Source organism: Phodopus roborovskii, unplaced genomic scaffold, assembly GCF_943737965.1.
Source record: "Phodopus roborovskii unplaced genomic scaffold, PHOROB, whole genome shotgun sequence".
NCBI classification, from domain to species: domain Eukaryota; kingdom Metazoa; phylum Chordata; class Mammalia; order Rodentia; family Cricetidae; genus Phodopus; species Phodopus roborovskii.
This window is the reverse complement of record NW_026126585.1, coordinates 7,170,296-7,191,199: the sequence shown is the minus strand read 5'-3', so window position 1 is coordinate 7,191,199 and position 20,904 is coordinate 7,170,296. Positions and strand designations below refer to the sequence as shown.

The 20,904-nt window shown below is 46.9% G+C and overlaps 1 protein-coding gene across 1 annotated transcript; it reads left to right on the top strand.

The window, feature by feature from the left end:
- The first annotated feature begins 5,159 nt into the window (after positions 1–5,159).
- Positions 5,160–17,500, top strand: Ddx18 (DEAD-box helicase 18). Its single transcript, XM_051204141.1, has 13 exons — positions 5,160–5,289; positions 6,954–7,232; positions 8,516–8,626; positions 9,401–9,536; positions 9,856–9,956; positions 10,046–10,360; positions 11,428–11,567; positions 12,364–12,525; positions 13,155–13,307; positions 14,232–14,345; positions 15,808–15,864; positions 16,115–16,292; positions 17,216–17,500. Exons 1-13 carry the CDS (start codon positions 5,205–5,207, stop codon positions 17,356–17,358), a joined length of 1,974 nt encoding a protein of 657 aa, XP_051060098.1. The 5' UTR covers positions 5,160–5,204; the 3' UTR covers positions 17,359–17,500.
- Positions 17,501–20,904: the final 3,404 nt, after the last annotated feature.

The window sequence follows — 20,904 nt, the reverse complement described above, 5'->3', positions numbered from 1 at the left end:
CACACCACTTTGTACTTTTCATGTACGCAACTGTTACCTTGGTAACTTTTAGTTCTTGTGAAAGGATGCGTTTATCCCCTTGAGTCCTGTATTTGTGTGTGTGTGTGTGTGTGTGTGGTATTATGTATTCCCAGAGGAATAACAGAGTTTATAGAATGAATGTGTGTATGTGTGTATGTATATATGTGTATATGCACATGAGAGAGAGAGAGAGAGAGAGGTGAGAGATGGGATTTATTAGAATGACTTACAGACCACAGACCAGAAAATCCAACAATGGCTGGATGTGAATGTTGTCTAAGAACCTAGGACTTGCTCAGTCTATAAGGCTGGGTGTCTCAGCTGGTCTTCAGCATATGCTGGGATCCCAAAGATGTGGGCTCTAATGCCAGCAAAATGAGGGCAAGCATGCAAATAATAGAAGCTCCCTTCTTCCATGTCCTTATGCAGGCGTGTCTTCCTGCCTCGTGATCCCAATTAAAGGCATGGGTCTTCCTGACTCGAGATCCAAACCAAAGGCGTGTGTCTTCCTACCTCAAAAGCCATCTCTTCCAAAGGAAATACATGACCATGGGTGCTGCCCAAAGCCCTGCCCACTGTGAAGATTTCTCTTCACCATCTTTCAGGGTTGCCCCGGAAATGGGTTGCGATGCCGTCCACTTCTGAGTGGTGCCTGCATAACATACAGAACCATCAGTAAACCAGGCCCTAGTGTGCTTTTCCTCAATCAACAGAGATAGGGAACACCCCAGGAGGCTATAGGTGCATGCTTGGCAGCAGACAGCGCTGTAATGGAGTAGAAACCATAGGCACTCGGTAAACTTACTCATGTGTTTGAATGCTTAGCACACACGAAGTGGCACTATTAGAGGATGTGGCCTTGTTGGAGTAGATGTGGCCTTGATGAAAGAAGTGTTGTCACTGAGGAGCTTTGGAATCTCATATATGCTCAAGCCACACCCAGTATGACAGCCTGATGCCTGCATATCAACATGTAAAATTCAGCTTCTCCAGCTCTGTATCTCCCATGTCTCACCATGATGGTAACGGACTAAGCCTCTGAAACTGTAAGCCAGCCCCAATTAAATGTTTTCCTTTATAAAAGTTGCTTTAGTCATGGTGTCTCTGCACAGCAACATAACCCTAAGACCCTAACCATAATAGCCCTCGCTCCACAAGGAACCAATATGAGAATTCTTCCAACTTTTAAGTATAGGTACCTATCCCAATTATACATTCGGATTGAGAAAAGAAAAAAGAAAAAAATAGTGTTTGGGGACCTTCAGAACCTACCTACTGTGAGTCAAAGTTCAGGCAAAATTCTATTAATCACCTGACCTCCTATAGTTATATTATTATTTTCCTACACTTTAACTGGAGGAACCAGTATCCAACAGACTTCAGAAAGTCTGATTGTTTCATTATCCCCAGTGTATAATGACCCTTGTAAAAGGCTGTAGGTCCCCTTGGGGAAGGACTGGAGAAAGGCTAACAGTAAAACTTTTCAGGAGTTTTATCAAGGTCTTTCCTCAGGGGAACCTGGTCGCCCATTCATTCGAGGGGTCTGGGTCTGCAAACTGGCTCAAGTCTGGAAACTGATTCACTTTTCTTTCATTTGCTTGAGAATTTTTCCACTTCTACAGACCAAACAGAAATTCAGTAGGCTTCTTGTCTATCTCATGCCTAGAAACGCCGTGATTAACTAGCCGGTACCAAAAGCCCACACAAGTCATGCCGCCATAAAATTCACTTTGCCGGTGCTGACCATTATGGGTTAGGCAATTCTGGACACTGCTTTGTCTATACTCCCATCATGATAACTACGATCACCCTGTCCCTGGCAATTCAGGCTTGCCACCTGGCCCCTGCTACCTCAGGCTCAAATAAACTCATTGTATTTAATTTGCCCAACTGAGCAGCAGCATCTCCAACCCTAAGGTCTGGCACAAAGAAAAGGATGGCAACAAAACGCTTCAAATATGCTGGCACCCTCTCACCAGTTTGCATCTTATAGGAAGAGTGAAGGGCATGCATCTGGGCCTTCCCATTGCGGAGGATTAGGTTTTACACTCCCATTAGCCACTCCCATTGCAATTCCCCAGAGCCTTACAATCCCTTCGTCAACACTAAACCAGGGGATATAAGGCATCTCCAACTCCTTTTGACAAATGCTTCAGCCAACTATTCAGACAAACTTTTGACACATTTTTTTTTAACTGTGTGAGCTTCCATATTAAAGCTAGAATCCCTACTCAGAGGGCCTATACCAATAAACTAAGCCCAGTTTTATGTTCCTTCCACCATAATCCCCAGACTTCTACTTGAAGGAATTAACAAATTTATAAGGTCTCTAGTAGTGTAGCACCCCTTCTCATGAACTACACTTCCTACCTCCCTCTAGAAGCCTGCTTTGCCTTAAGTCTGGTTATTTAGCTCTGAAGGCAACTATTGGTGTGCCCTGAGGGACATCAGTATTGTCTGACATTTCCTTCCGAGAAAGGCACTGCTGGTTTACCAGGCGTGACATTAATTTCCTCAGTCAAAGGTGAAAAGGGCAAAGTCTCAAGCAGTGGGACTGAGGGTACCACTTCCTCAGACAAGACAAACCCTTGAAAATCTGAGGGTTCAAGGTTCTCTGTTTCAAAGGGCTTCTCCCAGGCAACCCCAACCCCAGTTCTAGTATCCCACTCTTTACCAATTAATGCACTTACTTTACCTGCCAATGCACTCTAAGGCTGAGACCTGAATTTTGCTATAACTCAGCCAACCTTATAATGAGAGCTTGGTTTGATTTTCTATAGTTCAAGCTTTGTGGCTGCCAGAGAGAAGATTCTCTTTCAGGACAAACTTAGAATATTTTAGACTGTTTAGGCACATTTGGAGCCACTCAATTTTATCACTAAGTCCATTGTGGCCCTTCACTATATTCTGAGATGCCAGACATTGATTAATTTTATCATGGGCTCCTTCCTATTCTCTATCAATTTATCCAGAGATGCTAAGAGCAACCAACCAGCAGTATAATTTCCCTTATTTCCCCCTTCTGGCATGTAGACTTACATGCAGACAGAATACTTCATACATATTTCTAACAATTCTAAGGGGTTGGTAAAATAGAGTGATTTCTTTTACCCCATGAATCAAAGGCCTTCTCTTTTTGATTAGAGTATATGAATCTACTTTTTACTTTATAAACATTGCTTTTGGTTTACGGATTCCAGGAGAAAATTCGAAGAATAGAATGGGTAAGGCATAGTCTGTATAAATTAAATGGCCCAGGGTGTATTGTGCATGTATGTGTGTACATGCATCTATATGTATGTGTGCATAAGTGTGTGTGTGTGTGCTTAGCTGTGTGTATGCTTGTATAAGTGTGTGTATGCATGTATGTGGTATGTGTGTATAAGTGTGTGTATGCATGTATGTGTGTATAAGTGTATCTATGTATATGTATGTTTAAATGTATGTATGCATGTGTATGTGTGTATGTTGATCAAAGGATTGCATTGTATTAATCACAGTTCTCTAGAGTAGACAACTTATAGAATGAGTGTGTGTGTGTGTGTTTGTGTACACATGTATACAGAGAGATTTATTAGAATGACTTATAGGCTGCAGTCCAGTTAATCCAACAATGGCTGGCCATGAACAGAAAATCCAAAATTCCAGTAGTTTTTCAGTTCACAAGGCTGGGTATCTCAGCTGGTCTTCTGTATATGTTGGATCCCAAAGAACTAGTCTCCAAAGCCAGTGGAGGAATGGATATATATGCCAGCAGGGCAAGGGCAAGCCAGCAAAGAGCAAAAGTCTTCCAGCAGAAGGTGTGGCCCAGATTAAAGGTGTGCCTTCCAACCTCAAGATCTGGATCAAAAGTGTGTGTCACCCTGCCTCAAAAGTCTGGACTAGAAGTGGATTCAGCCTCTTCAAACCAAGCAAAAATAATATCTCACTGATGTGCCCTCATTTCTGTACTGTAGTTCATTCCAGATGTGGTCAAGCAGACAACCAAGAATTGCCAGCACAGATGTTCTCAGGCACTGTCCACCTTGAGACCATTTCTTCTGGGCCTCGGTCTCACCGGGATGCTGGCCACTGAGCCCCACTACAATTGCCCTCCTTTCTATAGGGAGTAGATGAACTCAAGTCTGTGTGCTTTCAAAGTGTGCAATCACTTTCCAGACTGAGCCATCTCTGCAGCACCAATTAAAATACTTCTACACCTTTAGGAGCAAGAGTGTAGCTCAGTTGGTATGGTGGCTGCCTACATGAAAAAAGACCCTGGGTTCAAAACCCAGCACTGCAACACTGAAGACTCCATTAGCAAGCCACACACACACACACACACACACACACACACGCGCGCGCGCGCGCGCCTATGCACAATGGATGCTGAGCAAAAACTTCACCCAAATATTCATTCTGACACTTGGATCAGGTAGTGCATGAACTTCCTGTCAGTGTGTGCTCTGTAACTGTGTTTTTGTCTTCATGGAAGTCGTGTAAAATCCAGTGTCTGACCTATGGTGTCACCTACCACACAACTAGCACAAGATAAATAAATAATTTGGAGAGCCCTGAATAATCGAGGGGTTGTGAGGAAAGACATTTGTATGACAAAGCGCCAAAGCAAGAAGGTTCTGTTTTAAGGGGAAGGGACTAGCCTAGACATTGCCATGTGAAGGCCTGGAACTCAGAGATCCACTTGCTTTGTCTCCCCAGTGCTGAGATTAAAGGTCTGCACCACCACGCCCACCTCCCAAGCAAAAAGCTCTGAAGGCTTTAAAAGTACTCAGGAAGCAGAGGCAGATGGATGTCTGTGAGTTCGAAGCCAGCCTGGTCTTCAACGCAAGCTCCAGAACAGGCTCCAACGCTACACAGAGAAACCCTGTCTCGAAAAGCCAAATTAAAAAAACAAAAGTTCTGACCGGAAAGTAGTGGAACCGCTCTGGCAGTGAAGGGAACAGAGTCTGAGCCACGAGGATTCTGTCTTCCAATTGGCCCTTTTTGTCCAGTCTGGAAAAGTCAAAGTCCTCCAGGGGCCAAGGGGGAGCTGCGCGAAAGTCGGTCTCCAAATTGACTTTGGCGCGCGTCGGGCACCGCTTCCGCCCAGAAGCATTTCCGCCCCATCGCGCGACACACTTCCGAGTTCCAACTGCGCACGTGCATCCGCTGCTCAGTGCAGCCGGCTGGAGAGGCTCGGCAACATGTCGCACTTACAGATGAAACTCCTGCGCAAGAAGATCGAGAAGCGGAACGTCAAGCTGCGGCAGCGGAATCTGAAGCTGCAAGGTGAGCTGTGCTGAATCCCGAAACTCCGCCGTGCGACCGGGCAGCTTCTGGCCCGCGCCTGGGACGCGCAGCCGAGCAGGCCGCCTGGGTCTCAGTCCCCGTGGGCCTTTCATTGGTCCCAGCCTTTGCTCCCGTGGGTTTCTCCGATCAGGGTCGGGGCACGAGGCCTGGGGCTTGCTTCCCAGGCTCCTGCTGGCTGGGCATCCGGCAAAACCTAGCTGTGTCCCTTCATCTTAGACGCCCCTGTCCCCTGTGGGCTCCACGTAGAACTTTAGACCTAGGTACCATGCGTTTCCGTACCCGACTTCTACTGAATTGCTGGATCTCATCTCCCGCCCAAGCTTAGGAACTTTTTCCCCCTCGGCGCTTTCCCAGCAGTGATACTCCTTTCCTCTACCGTCGGTTCAAGCCCGTTCTCTTCATCCCTGCAGCGATCCTCGTCACTTGTTAAACGCAGAACCCTCCCCGGCTTCTTGTCACACCCAAATTAGTTTGTAAATCCCTTAACGTCTTGGTTTTGGCACAACGACTTACATGCAAAGTTGACACAAAATATTGCTTTTCTTGATGCAGTTTCTGTAGCTTTTTACCTGTAGGATACAGGTCAGTGGTCCCTAAACTTCCTAATGCTTCCTAATTATTTTCGTTGCTGCTTCATAACTGTCATTTTGCTTCTGTTATGAATCATAATGTAAATATCTGATATGCGACTCTTTGAGGGTCGCGATGTACAGATGGAGAATCGCTGGATAGATGCTCTGGGAAGTGCTGGGGGCTTATTGTCACATCCCACATAATATTCAACAGATAGCAACTGAAAGAAAAACCTAGAGGGGGGGATAGGTTTGAGGTAAGTTCTTTGATTTAGTTCTGTAGAATAATTAGCACCAATTTTAGTAGCTACTTGGTGCGGGTAATGTAAACTAAAGGTAGTGTCGCTTTCATCCTCCTTTTTTTCTATGTACAGGGAAACTTTGTAAATGTAGTTTGGGGCTTTAATAGGGCAAGCAAGTGATTTTCATTAACTGAATTTTCAGTTCTCCAGAGTCTAGGAGAGTTGAGTTTGAATGATGTGAAATTATATACGCAATAGTTACAGGAAGTAAATGTCATCCAGTTATGTTTATCAAATACTTAATGTTAAAACTGTATGTCTTCTCGTGGCTGTTTTCTAATTCCATTGTTGGCATTTCCTGTCACAGACTTCTGTATATCCTTAAACAGATAAGTCCCTTTTTTATTTGTTTGTTTAATTTTTGGGGTTTTGTTTTTGTTTTTTTTTTTTTTCCCCAGGGTTTATTTGTGTATCCCGGGCTGGCTGTCCTGGAACTTGCTTTGTAGATCAGGCTGACCTGGAACAAATGGAGATCCACCTGCCTCTGCCTTCCAAGTGCTGGCATTAAAGGCATGCACCATAACACCTAGATGAGACAAGGTCTTTTGAAGTTAAAATAAATCGACTCTCCTTTCCTGACCTCCTCCCACCCCCATCCTTGTTTCCTAAAGAAAGCAGGGCCTTTTCTATGCAGGTGGTTTCAGCTGTGAACTCAGAAGGGAAACTAACTGATGGGGTTCCAGACCCCGTGGAATTTCTCCCTTCGAGGCCAGTTTATAAGGAAGCTTGCTCTTCCTTGTCACAATGTGAGTTCTGTGTTTTTAAACAGAAGCATCAGACCCAAGCGTATCACAGCCTCAGAATGGAGATGTGCCTAAAGAAGGGAAAGCTAAGAAGGCCAAAAAGCATTCTGTGAGTGCGGGCTCAGCGGAAGCACAGAGTGGAGGCCTGCCTGAAGAGACAGTGGGACACTCGGAAGCTAAAAACTCACCGCAGAAACCTACCACTTTAACGAATGGAGAGACAGCCGCGACTCCATCTCCTGACTCAGAACCGAAGAAGAAAAAGAAGAAGAGAAAGAGGAAAATGGCAAATGATGCGGGACCTGGTAGGCTTGTTTTGAGTATGGGCCATTCAGATAGCTTTCTAGGCTGCTGTCCTCATCCCTCCATGTGTGCTTACAGCTTCCTGGTGTGCACCAGCCTATGAGAGATCAGCCTGGCAACTGCATTTTACTGGTAGAGAAGGGAGCTACATCTTAGTTTTTTCCCCCAAATTTGTCTCATGTTTTTAAATTCTCTCACTGCAGGAAAAAACTCACACTTAGTAATAATTTCTTTAGATTTATAATACTCTACAAAGGACTGGGGGAAACAGTTGGGCTTTTTAAATAAACTGAGTATATCTTGGCAAGCATTTTGCATATTTGAGTTTCAGAACTTTAACACTTTAGTCTGGGCTGGTGATGGGAAGTATCTCTTTGGTCTTAATTATATGAAGGTACTTGCTAATTTTATAAGGTGCCTCTTAACTTACTTGTCTTTTGCCCGTGTATTTTCTGTAACTCCTCTCCCCCATAAGGAGGCTTCCTTGCAGAGCATATAAAATAACATGTAGAAAAGTTGTGAACAAATAGAACACTGATTTCCAAGTGTGTAGAAAGGACAGGCAGGGTTTGAAGAGCAGGAGGATAGATGAGGATAGTAAATTCTGGTGAAGGGGTGAGCCTCTTGTTGAGATGTGAACAGATTGAGATGGTTGGGAAAGCCAGGTCAGCAACCCCTCCAGCTCACTTGAACCTGGTGTGCAATGCTTAAGAGTCATGGGTAGAATCTACTGAACTGTAGCCGAGCCATCCTGTGAAAGTTGAGAAGCTAGAAGGCTCTGCCTCTCCTTCCCCACAGCCGTCCAGTCTCTGTCATCCAGCTAAGGAACCGAAGCCCTTGCTTTAGTCTTAACTGTCTGTGGGAATGTGAAGAACCCCGAGCTTTTAGTAGTGTTCACGTTCAAAGCAGAAGTGACTTGCAGAAATGTAATGGCATGAGGAGAAAATGTTGGTGTTTGTATGAATTTAATTTAAAATTGCTTCAATTGCACATGTGCCACTTTTTTCATAAATTGTGGAGCTGCCCTGATATTACTTAGTGGGACTCAAAAATGTCTTTTTAAGGATAGGGAAACACTTTAAGAAACTTTAAAGCATTGTTTTGCTTGCAAGTCATTTCTACCCCCAAATTTTAAATCTTGAGCAAGACTCTTCCTGAAAAAAAGTTTCTAACAAATAAATGTTGAATGGTGTTAAACTTTGAAAAATATTTCTTTACATTATAAATCTTTTGTTTTGAAGGGGTTTTATTTGTTTACTTTTTTGTTTGTTTGTTTAAAACCAAGACACCAAGAAAGCAAAACCGGCAGAAAGCACTGGGACTCAAGAGGAAGCAGAAAGTGGCGGGGAGAAGCCGAATGACAGGGAGGTGCCCAGCCTGCCCCTGGGACTGACAGGTACAACTGCCACTCTCCTCTGTTGCTGTTGAAGGTTCCACCGTGACTTTTAATCACCAGGGAAAATTAATTAACAGCAAGCGATGATTTTTATAGCTTTGTGCTGTTTTTCTTTATCTTCGACTTTGTGATACCAAGGCACTATTTCCATGTTTGTTGGTTTGGTTTTTTTTTTTTTTTTTTTTTTCTAATATTTATATGGTTTCTAGATAGAACAATAAATTCTAATCTAAATTCTTGATATTTAAGAATCACAGAAACTGAGTCTGTGAAACCTTATATTCCTCTCTGCTCCTTTTCAACCTCCTGGGTGGGATTAAAGATGTGTGACTCCCACGGGCTGAGATTCAAGGTGTGAGCTACCACTGCCGGGCTCTGTTTCTCATTTAGACCAGGGCAGCCTTGTGTAGCCCAGGGTAGCCTTGAACTCACAGCAATCCATCTGCCTCTGCTCCCAAGTGCTGGGATTAAAGGTGTGTGCCACCACCGCCTGGCCTCTGTGGCTAACTGGTGGCTTGGCTCCACACTCTGATCTTCAGGCAAGCTTTATTTGGTAAAGAACAAGCAAAGTATCGGCACACTGAGCCATCTCTCCAGCCCAGTGTTTACACTTTGATTTCTCCGTGGGCTACTTCCTCATTACTACCAGGTTAATGCTCCAGCATTAGTCTCTTCTTACTGTAAAACGCTCTAAGATTGGCTCGGATTAGGCAGCTGTGAGGGCACTCACTGTAAACAGACCAGCTTGTTGACCGTAAACAATCTTCCATGTAGGCGCTTTTGAGGACACTTCCTTTGCATCCTTGTCTAACCTTGTCAATGAGAACACTCTGAAAGCTATAGAAGAAATGGGCTTCAAGCGCATGACTGAGATCCAGCATAAAAGTATCAGGCCACTTCTGGAAGGCAGGTACGGTTGACATTGATACTGGGACATCTGTGTCTGCTCTTAAGACGGGAGCTATGAAAGAAATGCATGTGTATCCCTCTGCTTTTGTTCTCTGGATTCACGCCTGGCTTACGTTAAAGTCTTGAGTTACTTGCTAGTGTTTGAAGAAAAGTGTAGCAGTCTTCCTTTGTGAGTGGGGTGCATCGAAGGTGTCTAGGCAGGGACTGTCTGTGCTTTGGAATTGTCACTTAGTGCCTGGAACCTGCTCATAGCTCATGGCGGCTGTTCGGTATGCATCTGCATGAGTCGAATGAATGCCCTTCTCTTCTGCAATACTCAGGGATCTTCTGGCAGCCGCGAAAACAGGGAGTGGTAAAACCCTCGCTTTCCTCATCCCCGTGATCGAGCTCATTGTCAAGTTGAAGTTCATGCCTAGGAATGGTGAGCGTCTTATCTCTTTCTGCTGTAATTAGCAGGAGAGCCTCCTGAGGACTTGTGGAGATGTCCTTCTGTCGCCCTTTGCTTTTTAGGAACAGGAGTCCTGATTCTCTCTCCTACCAGAGAACTGGCCATGCAGACCTTTGGCGTTCTAAAGGAACTGATGACACACCATGTCCACACGTATGGGCTGATCATGGGTGGCAGTAACAGGTCTGCTGAAGCACAGAAGCTCGTCAATGGCATCAACATCATCGTGGCCACCCCAGGCCGGCTCCTAGACCACATGCAGAATACTCCGGGGTTCATGTACAAGAACCTCCAGTGTCTGGTTATTGATGAGGCTGATCGTATCTTGGATGTCGGGTTTGAAGAAGAATTAAAGCAAATTATTAAACTTTTGCCAGGTGAGTAATCGTCATCTGCATGGGGCTCACAGAATAATTAGCGGTCTGTGGTTGGTGATCGTGTAGGAAAAATAGTTTTAATACCAGAATTTCACTGTGGCTATGTGAGGAATTTGTACCTGTCAACTTCAGAAGTACTCTGAAGTGCCTCAAACTTCTGCTGACTTCTCACAGAACATTACCATTTCATAAGCGAAAATGCAAGCTTAATGGTTTTACTGTAAAGATTCCTTGTAAGAGTTGAGCAGTTGGGCTGAGTCCCTGCTCCCTGCCATCCCTTCTCACCATGTAAGCTTCTGTGTTCTGTTCTTGGCTGAGGTCTGTCTACATGATAAATTGCTTCTGTTTATAGTAATGCTAGGATCCTGTACCTTGTACAGTGCCGTACTGAGATACATAATTGACAGAAGAAACCTATGTTATTAGCCAGCCAGGTCATCCCTGAGACCTTCACTCCAGAGAGTTTGACCCCAGAGCTACATGAGACTCTGCCTCAGAAAACTGGCCGAGTGCCTAGAGGGTGGCTCAGCAATTAAGGACACATACTGCTCTTGCAGGGGACCCAGGTTTGGTCCTCATCACCCACATCACATGGCCACCACCTGGAGGCACCTTAGTTAGTACGCAGACACACATAATTTAAAAATAATGAGTAGACCATTCAAATTAAAATCTGTGGGTTTTTTTTTTTTTTTTTTTTTTTTTGATGTTCTAACATGTGTAGCCCTGGAAAATCATTACTGCAAGCGAGATGGTGGGCATGTCCTCGCCCCAAAAGTTCATGCCCACTTGCAGCCAGCCCCCACCCCCATACAGCTGTTCACCTGCTTTCTCTGTCCTCAAACATGAGCCTACATTTTCTAAATCTGGTAGCTTCTTTTAGATTCTCAGTGACGCTGCATTCTGAGTACTGTATGTTTTTTCATTTCAGCTGTTGACAGTTTGATGCTGTTAGTTGTAGACATTTCCTATAAGTGATCACTTCCAGGAATTCCTACTTAAAGTGGAAGCATCAGGTGACTGTGAGATTGTTTGGGAGGTTTGGGTTATTTTTTGTGTTGTTTCAGTCCGCAGGCAAACCATGCTCTTTTCGGCCACACAAACTCGAAAAGTTGAAGACTTGGCAAGAATTTCCCTGAAAAAAGAGCCATTGTATGTGGGTGTTGATGACGATAAAGAGGTTGCCACCGTGGATGGGCTTGAGCAGGTACTGTTATCCGTAAATAACTAAAGCCCGATAAAGACAGAGCAAGTGGATTGGCAGGCCTAAATGGGAGCAACAGACATGGGTGTGGGGTCTGTGGCTTAAGTATACAATACCGTGAACTCAGTGTCCCGAGCCTCTTTGTTGGTGCTGCTTTCTATGTAGGAAGCATTATCGGTTGCTGCTGATTTTCAGTGCAGCTAGAACTTGCTTTTAATAATCTCCATAAAGTGCAAGGGAAGTTGGGAGAGAGAGAGTAGGCTACCCTGGAGGGAGCAGGAGCATTGCTGTGCAAGATAGGAAAGAGGTGCCAGGTCTAACTGAGTTAATGAAAACAAGATTAGTCTTAAAAGTGTGTGTGTTTGTGAGAGTGAGTGTGCACATGCCTGTGATACCGGATGTCTTCCTGAGCACTCACCATTGGAATATTGGGGAGGGTCTAATTCATTTACCATTGGAATATTGGGGAGGGTCTAATTTGAACCCAGGGCTTGCAGACTCAGCTAATCTAGCTAGCCAGCTTGCCCCATTAATCCCATCTCCTGAGCATTGGGATTACATATTGGCTGCCACACTTACCCAGCATTTACATGGGTGCCTTTTGGTCCTCAGCCCTTTACATGCTGAGTTGTCTTTGTAACCCCAAGGTAAACTCTTGACAAGTAAACAGTTCTGTATAATTGGAGTTGATGAAGTCCTTAAATGTGGCAGAAAGGCCTTATGGTACATTGTTATGTCCAAACACTTTGGCTTAGTGAAGCTGGAAATGCGTTTTATCTGTTCATTTGTACCATTTCAGGGATATGTTGTGTGTCCCTCTGAGAAGAGGTTCCTTCTGCTCTTCACATTCCTTAAAAAGAACCGGAAGAAGAAGGTGATGGTCTTCTTTTCCTCGTGTATGTCCGTGAAGTACCACTATGAGCTACTCAACTACATTGACCTGCCTGTCTTGGCCATCCATGTAAGTGGTGTGGTGAGCGTGTTGAGGAATGGCTTAAGCCTGTGAAGCTCTGTGCACTGGAGGAGTGGTTGACCTCCCAGCAGATGATCGGTGGTGTGGGGGTAGGGGACAAGGATCTGAGAGCAGCTGTGACTGAACAAGATTGGACGTTGGGAGGGACTGACTCTAGTGAGGGTCGATGGGAAGCTAATGGTTGTTAGAGAGACGTCTTCAGTGGTGTAGCACTGGTTGAATGCCCATGTGCCTCTCACTTGTGCTCTTGTAAGGGTATTGGATCACAGGCAACGTGAAAGGGGAAGGGCATTGGTTGGGGGAGGAAAGAATCTGCAGGAGGGGGGCGGGGACAGGGGAGGGTAATGGCGTCGGTGTGATCACAGTTGTGATAGTTCACAGGAAACTCGTAACTAAACACAAGTAAACGCAGGCTAATAAAATCTGTAAACGAGTACTAAAGAGGGAGCGAGAGAGACACCCTCGCTCTCATAAGGCTTGGGGTCCAGGTGGGGACGTAGGGCCTGGGCCAGTGTAGACTTGAACTAAAGTGCGGTGGCTCCACAGTTGACTGGTTCTACATTCAGCTCTCACAAACAACCTGAACGGGTTTGTGCTCTTGTTGCTTTTGAACCTAGGGAAAGCAAAAGCAAAATAAGCGAACAACCACGTTCTTCCAATTCTGCAACGCAGATTCAGGGATACTGCTGTGCACAGATGTGGCGGCCAGAGGACTGGACATCCCTGAAGTGGACTGGATTGTTCAGTATGACCCTCCTGATGACCCCAAGGTATGGTGTCTTCAGAGTGGATCTATGCGAGGGACGCCTGGTGCCCAGAGAGAAGCATGTCATTTCACATCCATGACACTTACCTGTATGGGACGGCCATTCGGTCAGCTGTAGGAACTGGTGTTAATAAGTGTCAGGGACCTTGCGGGGCCAAGAGGGGTGTGTGCAAAGAGGTTTGAGGGGTGTTGGTGACTTTAAGTTAGGAATGTGAGATCCCTGAACTGATGTGTCCAGTGGTGTGTGAAGGAAATAGCAGTGTATACGACAGTAGGTAAAAGTCAGTAATGTCTGTAGTAAGATAGGTCCCTGTGTTAAGGCCAGGCCTGGTAGAGTGTATCTGTAACCCCAGCGGTGGCAGGAGGAAGGAGGGCGAGGGAGACAAGTGGGTTCTGCAGGCCACCTAACTAAAAGAGCAAGCTCCGGGTTCAGTGAGAGATCGGCCGGCCTCGAAAGACACGGTGGAGAACGATAGAGTAAGACGCTTGGCTCATACCTCTGACTTCCACACATGCATGCATGGACCATTCATGAAAAGAGTGCCTTCAGTAAGCAGTGAGATGCACTCACTTATTGGTCACTTATTGGCTAGCATTGAAACACGATTTTCGTAGGAAGTGACTTTGAAGATGAACTATATCTAATAGCTACCTTAGTAGGTCAGCGTTGATGGGACTTACACGGTGTTGGTGTGGCTGGAGTGTGTAGCTTCTCTTGTCTTGGGGCTTTGCCCTGTTAAGGGGTGGAATCTGCAGAGGGGATGCTGGCCCAGTGTGCAGCGATTGTGGTGAAGGTGAAGTTGGCCCTGCCCTGTGATCGCTATATATAACCATCTTATACAGGTGTCCGTCCTGGCATGCTTCCTTCAAAATGCTGGTTGTGGATTCGTGAAGAGGTCATAACCCAGCTTTTCTTGCCTTGCCACAGGAATATATCCATCGTGTGGGTAGAACGGCCAGGGGTCTGAATGGAAGAGGGCACGCCCTGCTCATCCTACGCCCTGAAGAATTGGGTTTCCTTCGTTACCTGAAGCAATCCAAGGTAAAGGCCTTTTGTTGGGAAGCCCTAAGTTGGGAGGAAACTCCTCTTGCTGTGAGGGTTCTTCTCAGGTACCATCTCCATGGATGGCCGAGTAGGGGCTGACTGAAGTTGTGGCTGTCAAAACAGGTGCCGCGGGTCACTAGGGAAGACAATATGTGCTCCTGGCCCAGGAGGCCGCGACCGAAGGGACCGGCCCATGGCCCAGTCCCCAGCTCTGTTCCCTCTATCTGTTGGGGCTCTCCTTTCCAGTTCTCTGCAGCCCCGTTCCACCCTGCCTGCTCCCCCTGCAGCCTGCTGTGTGGATCTCTGAAGAGCAGCAGGCCTGTACTCCCCTGTGCCAGCCTCCTCCTCCCTTGGCTCTGACTCTTGTGACCCCAGTGCTTTACCATCTCAAGTCTCCCCGTGCAGCTCTGCTTCGGCCCTCGCCTCTGCCTCCTGCGGCGGCTCCCTTCCGTCAGGGCTGACCACGGCCCTGCCTCTGCTCCTCGGCCTGTGTTTTTGGGCATGTGCCTTGTATATTTTTCTGGTCGCCATTTGCTCAATCCCCTACTTACCTGACTTTGCCCCTATCCCAGCTTGCCTGAGCCAAATACATCCAGACTACACTTGGCCTCCTTGTTGATAGGCCTGCTGAGTGCATGGCAGGCCTGCTTGTCCCTGACACTGGCCCTGTGACACACTCCTGGCAAGGTCTCACTTACCGCATGAATTTTCCTTTTCCTATAATGAGGTACAGTTCCCTCAAGCTGCCCAGAGGCCTCTGTACCCTCGCCTAGCTGCTCTTCCTGGATCTCCACAGGACACTGGTTTTGGTGGGTTGTCTGATCTCTAGCGCTCTGCTCCCAGCATACAAATGTTCCATCACTTACCTGCATGCTCTGTGGGACCTTAAGCATTCTGTCTGGGCTAGTCCTTGCAACCCTGTTTTCTTCCCCTGTCTATAGCACAAACACAGGAAATGGGTAGTAACTGATGGATCCTTGGGGGAGCTATATCATTCAGGCATGGGCTTGGTCTCATAGGCGTCAGACACGAGGCAGAGTGGTACAGAGAAAAAGCAGCAGTCATCCCTGGCGTGGGCTACACACCTGGCACCCAAGAAACAGGCAGGAGGGTCTCAGCAAGTTCAAGGCCTGCCAGGACTACGTAGTGAACCCCTGTTGGGGAAAAAGGAAAAGAGAATGTAGCCATTTGCCACCCTGAATGCCAGCGTCTGGGAGATCCTAGGGAAAGCCTCAGCAGCCGCTTGCCTCTGCTCATTTCCTCACCTCAGCGTTTGAGGCTCCCCACGCAGGAGTCAGGCTAACTCAGCAGGGCAGAGACGGAATGCCCTACTGACAAGAAGGCATCTCTCTCCAGAACCACTGCCCTTTGCTGTCATCACTACTGACAGGACACTTCACCTTTCGTATAGCTAAAACTGGGAGCCCTCTTACTGACATTTGGACTTCTCTTTCTCTAGGTTCCACTGAATCAGTTTGACTTCTCCTGGTCTAAAGTGTCTGATATTCAGGCTCAGGTATGCGTTTTGTTTGCGTGAAGTATCTTCTGGGGACCAGGTCGCCTGTCCCAATACTGCCTTACAGAGTTTTGGGGCCACTCCCCCAAGCTCCCGCCTACTCGTGGATGATGCTGGCTTGGGCTCTGGGCTCCTTAAGGTTTCCTTCTGCCTGCCTTCCCAAGAGTTCAAAGCTAAGTCAAGTGTACTAGGACGAGTGTTTCTGTGGGATAACTGTAGTGGCTGATGTCTGCCCTTTTCTTTGTTTCAGCTGGAAAAGCTGATCGAAAAGAACTACTTTCTCCATAAGTCCGCACAGGAAGCTTACAAGTCCTACATACGAGCCTATGACTCCCACTCGCTCAAGCAGATCTTCAATGTGAACAACTTAAATTTGCCTCAGGTGGCTCTGTCTTTTGGTTTTAAAGTCCCTCCTTTTGTTGATCTGAGTATCCTTTTCTTTGTTATTACATTGTGCTGCAATTAAGGGCTTTAGTGGGGCTGTTGGAGCTTAGCAGTGAGTTGGTACAGCTGCCAGCCAAAGGCTCTGGTGCTCATCCCGTGTCTGTCTGTGTGCAGCAGCGTAGGACATGGGACTAGGAAGGGGTCGGCAAGGACTGGTCACTAAGGTGGAAATTACCAGAATAAGGCAGCTCATGATTTAAGTCTCTAAAGAACTTGGAATAGCTTGGTGGGTAAAAGCGTTTTCCCAGCAAGCCTGGCGACCCAGGTTTGACCACCCACCCTCCCCCCCCCAGGACACTCGATGGAAGGAGAGAACCAAACATCTCAAAGTTGTAGCACACTGCATCCATACACATCGAATAATACTGGGGGCAGCCAGGGTATGATTGTCAGTGAAAGATGGGTTGTTGTGCCTTCAGGGTAGAAGCAGAGAGGTGGGAAGTAGCTGGAGAGAGTGGGTAAGAGCTTTCAGGGTTCCCAGTGTTGTATAGCCATCAGAGGGTTAGTATCTACAAAGAAATAACAAGGCTGGCCACAGGAAGCAAGCCTAAGCCTGGCTCCGTCCAGGTAAAGAGCAAAGGAGCCTCCCAGTTGGTCCCATCGCAGTGCCCGTGCGTGCATGCATATTGACTGTATTTTCAGAAGGAAGAACCCACTCTGAAGACTTCAGTGCTGCTACAGTAGCTCGTGAGGGAATTCCTCACGATTGGTTAAAGTCATGCCTGTTGACTTGGTCTACAAGCTCATCCTCAGTCCTGGTCTCCGGCAGGTTCATTGTCCAGCCTCAGCCCCCCATGCCTGCATTTGTCAAGCAGGGAAGTGCACAGGGCTGGTGCTGGCCATGTGGGGCTTTCTCTAATGTGGCCTGTCCTCTTCCTTGTGTGGCTTCCTTAACATTCACCTGTAGACGTGAGCAGCCACGATGGCAAGCTTAAAAAGAGAGGAGGTGGCGGCGGATTCGGCTACCAGAAAACAAAGAAAGTGGAGAAGTCCAAGATCTTTAAACACATCAGCAAGAAGACGACAGACCGCAGGCAATTCTCTCACTGAAGGGGGCGGCCCCCGCCTGGACTGACTTTGCCCTAACTTCCCCTTTCTCTTTAAAAAGGAACCTTTTTTATCACCTTTAGAATCTTCTTGTCTTTACTATGCTGATAGTATTTTATTTTTAAATATTCCCATAAAACAAATCCTATCGTTGTTCTAATGTATTGTATACCTTTCCCTTTTGGTATAAGGAGGGTTGCAGTGATGGAGAAAACGGGCTCTTTTATTAGATCTTAGCAATAACGTGAAGCCCCGGGAATCCCACAAATATATAAGGGCAAAGACTGGTGGGTGTAAATTAGTGCATACCTCTAGTGTTGTCCCTGGGGCTCAGAAGATGTGGATAAAGTGCCCACTGCACAAAGACTAGGACCTGAGTTCAACATACACAAAAAATGTCGAGCATAGCAGTGCGCGTAACTCCAGTGCCGTGGAGCCAGAGACAGGCAGGTCCTGGCCAAACACAATTCCATTTTCAGTGGGAGACCCCATTTCAACAGCAATGTGGGAAAGATATTCCAAGGTAGCTTCTGGCCTCTACAGGTGCACACCTAAACGTGGACAGAAAAGTAGTGCGGCTTTTGTGTATTCCGCAGAGCACACATGCCAGGGAGACATAGGCACCGCCCTGTGATGACTGATGGCCTGTGGGTTTGAAAGAAGACCCTGTCTCAGTGGAATGGCTATCACTCAGACCTCTGCTCCCACACACATACACGTGAAAATGAGAAAATAGGTAATGTTCATTTAGATTCTCCATGTGTAAGAATGGGGTGAACCTCATCCAGCCCAGGATACAGGGGACAAACATGAGCCACCAGCACTCCAAAACTTCATCCTGAACGGTGCTTGGCCTTGGGTCAGAGCTGACTTGGAGAGCCCTGTAAACTGTCCATTGGGATGACAGCTGAAAGTGAACAGAGGTCAAGTCCTTGCTCCCTAGAATGCTCTGTATGGCATTTAAACTACAAAGCTGTAGTTTGTTGTCATTTTTGAAATCCAAAATTGCGGGATGTCACTAAATTCTAGCTACCTTTCTTGAGTTTTTGCTTTTAGTTACCTGTATACATTTTCTGCATGTGTGTGAGTACAGTTACCTTGCAGTCCCTGCAGACAAGACACTAGGGTTGTCTTGGCACACCCCGGGAGGTTGCTTAGCTGATTACTAATGCGGCAGGGAACCGGACTGAATGGTTCTCCTTGGGTTTGGAATTCTTGAGCCCCCCTGTGTAAGTCTCTTAGAGCACCTTGTCTGCCCTGGCCATCTCGGTTTTTTTTTTTTTTTTTTTTTTTTTTTTTTTTTTTGACAGTCTCACTGTGTAGCTCTGCCCGGTGCTTGCTCCGTGGACCAGACTAGCTTCACATTTGCAACAGTACCTCGGCCTCCTGAAGGTTCACATCATGGGCACTCTGCTGTGGCGTTGACCAGCACAGGAAATGGTGTTAATATGTGTAGTCATCCACAAAGCATTGTTATCCTCAGGAGGCAGATGCTCAAGCTTGCTGGAGGGAAGCAGCTGCGCCTTTGATTGAATGTCTTGTGTGGGAAGAAGCACGCTATAAGGCAGCCTGGGATTGCTCAGTAGTGCCCATTCACTCTATGGCTTGGAATCCACACAGGAGATAAAACATTTTCCTTGGCCCTGTGCCCTTTGGAAGGAAGTCATCCCCTCTTGATTCAGCATCCACACCTGTGATGGGAAGGATGGATTTTGGTTTTGAGTTGGTGTGTAGCATCTACACTTCCTGTTTGGGAACCATACTGCTCAAGCCCTGAAGGGCTGCTGAGGCCACCTGAGGTGGTTAATGGTGACAATCCAGTTGGTGGGATTTGGACTCACTGAGAACAGCTCTCAGTGTGACAGCACTATTCCGCCATAGGCTGCAGTCCTGCAATGTTTCAGCCTTCACATCCCTGCCCCCTGGCAGCAGATGCTCCTGCCTTCCCCCACATGGGGCACTGTGCCTCCAACTGTGAGCCACAGTAAACCCTTCCTCTTTAGTTGATCTTGCCAGGTATTTTTTGTCACACCCGTGAGGAAAGTAACAACTCCATCAGAAAAGCAAACAGCTTTCCTGTGACTTGGTCTGAACCAGCCAGGTACATCTGCCCACACTGATTCAGATATAGATTGAAGGAGCAGAAACAAGCATTGCTTCTTTGGGAACAGCTGGTTCCCGCAGAGCATCCAGGCAGCAGCTGAACTTGGCACCCCACTGGCAGCAGACATAGCCACCCACCCTCTTTCCTAAGTATTTTCCAAGCTGGTTCTCTACCGCCATTCAATAGTTTGTCAAACAAGGTGCCCCGTGTCTGTGATCCCAGCCTGCCGGAGGTAGAGACAGGAGTTCAGGGCCATCCTCTGTTACATAGCAAGTTGTGAGGCCAGCCTGGACTACTTGAGAATCTCAAAACAACTAAGATGTTTTTCCAGTTCTCCTTTATTAAATTATTAAAAAAATTTTAGATCTCGTGTAGTCCAGACTGACAGCAAACTGTGGTCATGGCTGACGGTGAACTTCCAATCTTCCTGCTTCCTTCTGGAATGCTAGGATTATAAGCAAGCATCCCACGACTGTTTCAGTGAACTGGGGGGCTCTGCGCACGCTAGACAGGCACTACCCAGCGAGCCACACCACCAGCCCCAGGTTCCTTTTTAATCACTGGCTAAGAACCCAAAGATGCAGCTCTTATGACATGCTTTCTGTCTCTGCCTCTGCTATTTGTGAATTGGTCAGGCAGTTCACTGTATCCCTGCTCTCCGGGGCCATTAATCAGACTGCTTGCTGCATTTTGTTCTCGGGGACCACAGAGCCTAAACTCGGGGAAAGAAATTACTTTCAAGCAGACGGGTTTGGGAACATCTAGGCCAAGTACATAATCAAAGGAAGCACGTGAGGGAAGCTCATCCTGGAACAGCCTGCCTGGGTCTAAAAGCTTCAAGGGCATTAGGGAGTGGGGATGTTGCCACTCCTCCATGGGGAGTATCAATAATCTGGAGAAGGGCAGAGCAGAGAATGTCACAGCTTCCAGGACAGCTTCTCCGGATCCTGGGAGAGCCTACAGTGAGACATTGAGCAAGTGACTACCCCTCTCTGGGCCAGCTGTTCATCCACAGGAAGGCAGGAAGGGAGGTCCAGGGATCGCATGCACGGTCAAGCCATGAGCTCACAGAAAACAAAGCTGTGGATATCAGCAGTCAAACAAAAGGTCCTGCCCCTCACACCCACTCCGCATGAAGCCTACTTTAGGATGCTTTAGGCTAAGAAGCTGCCAAAAGAAACCTTCTTGGGGGCTGGGGAGATCCACATGGTTCAGTGGGTAGAGGCACTCTCCACCAAGCCTGATGATGGGAGTTTGGTCCACATAACCCACAGGGCCCAAGGAGAGACCCAACTCTTACACATTATTCTCTGATCTCAACAAGTGTGCTATGGTACATTGCACTCTCTTGTGCAGTCATTTTTTGAAGTAGTCTTTTTTCAATACTACCAGTTCCCCCATGTTGCCAGCAGAGGGCCTCTGAGATATGCCCAAACCAAAGAGGA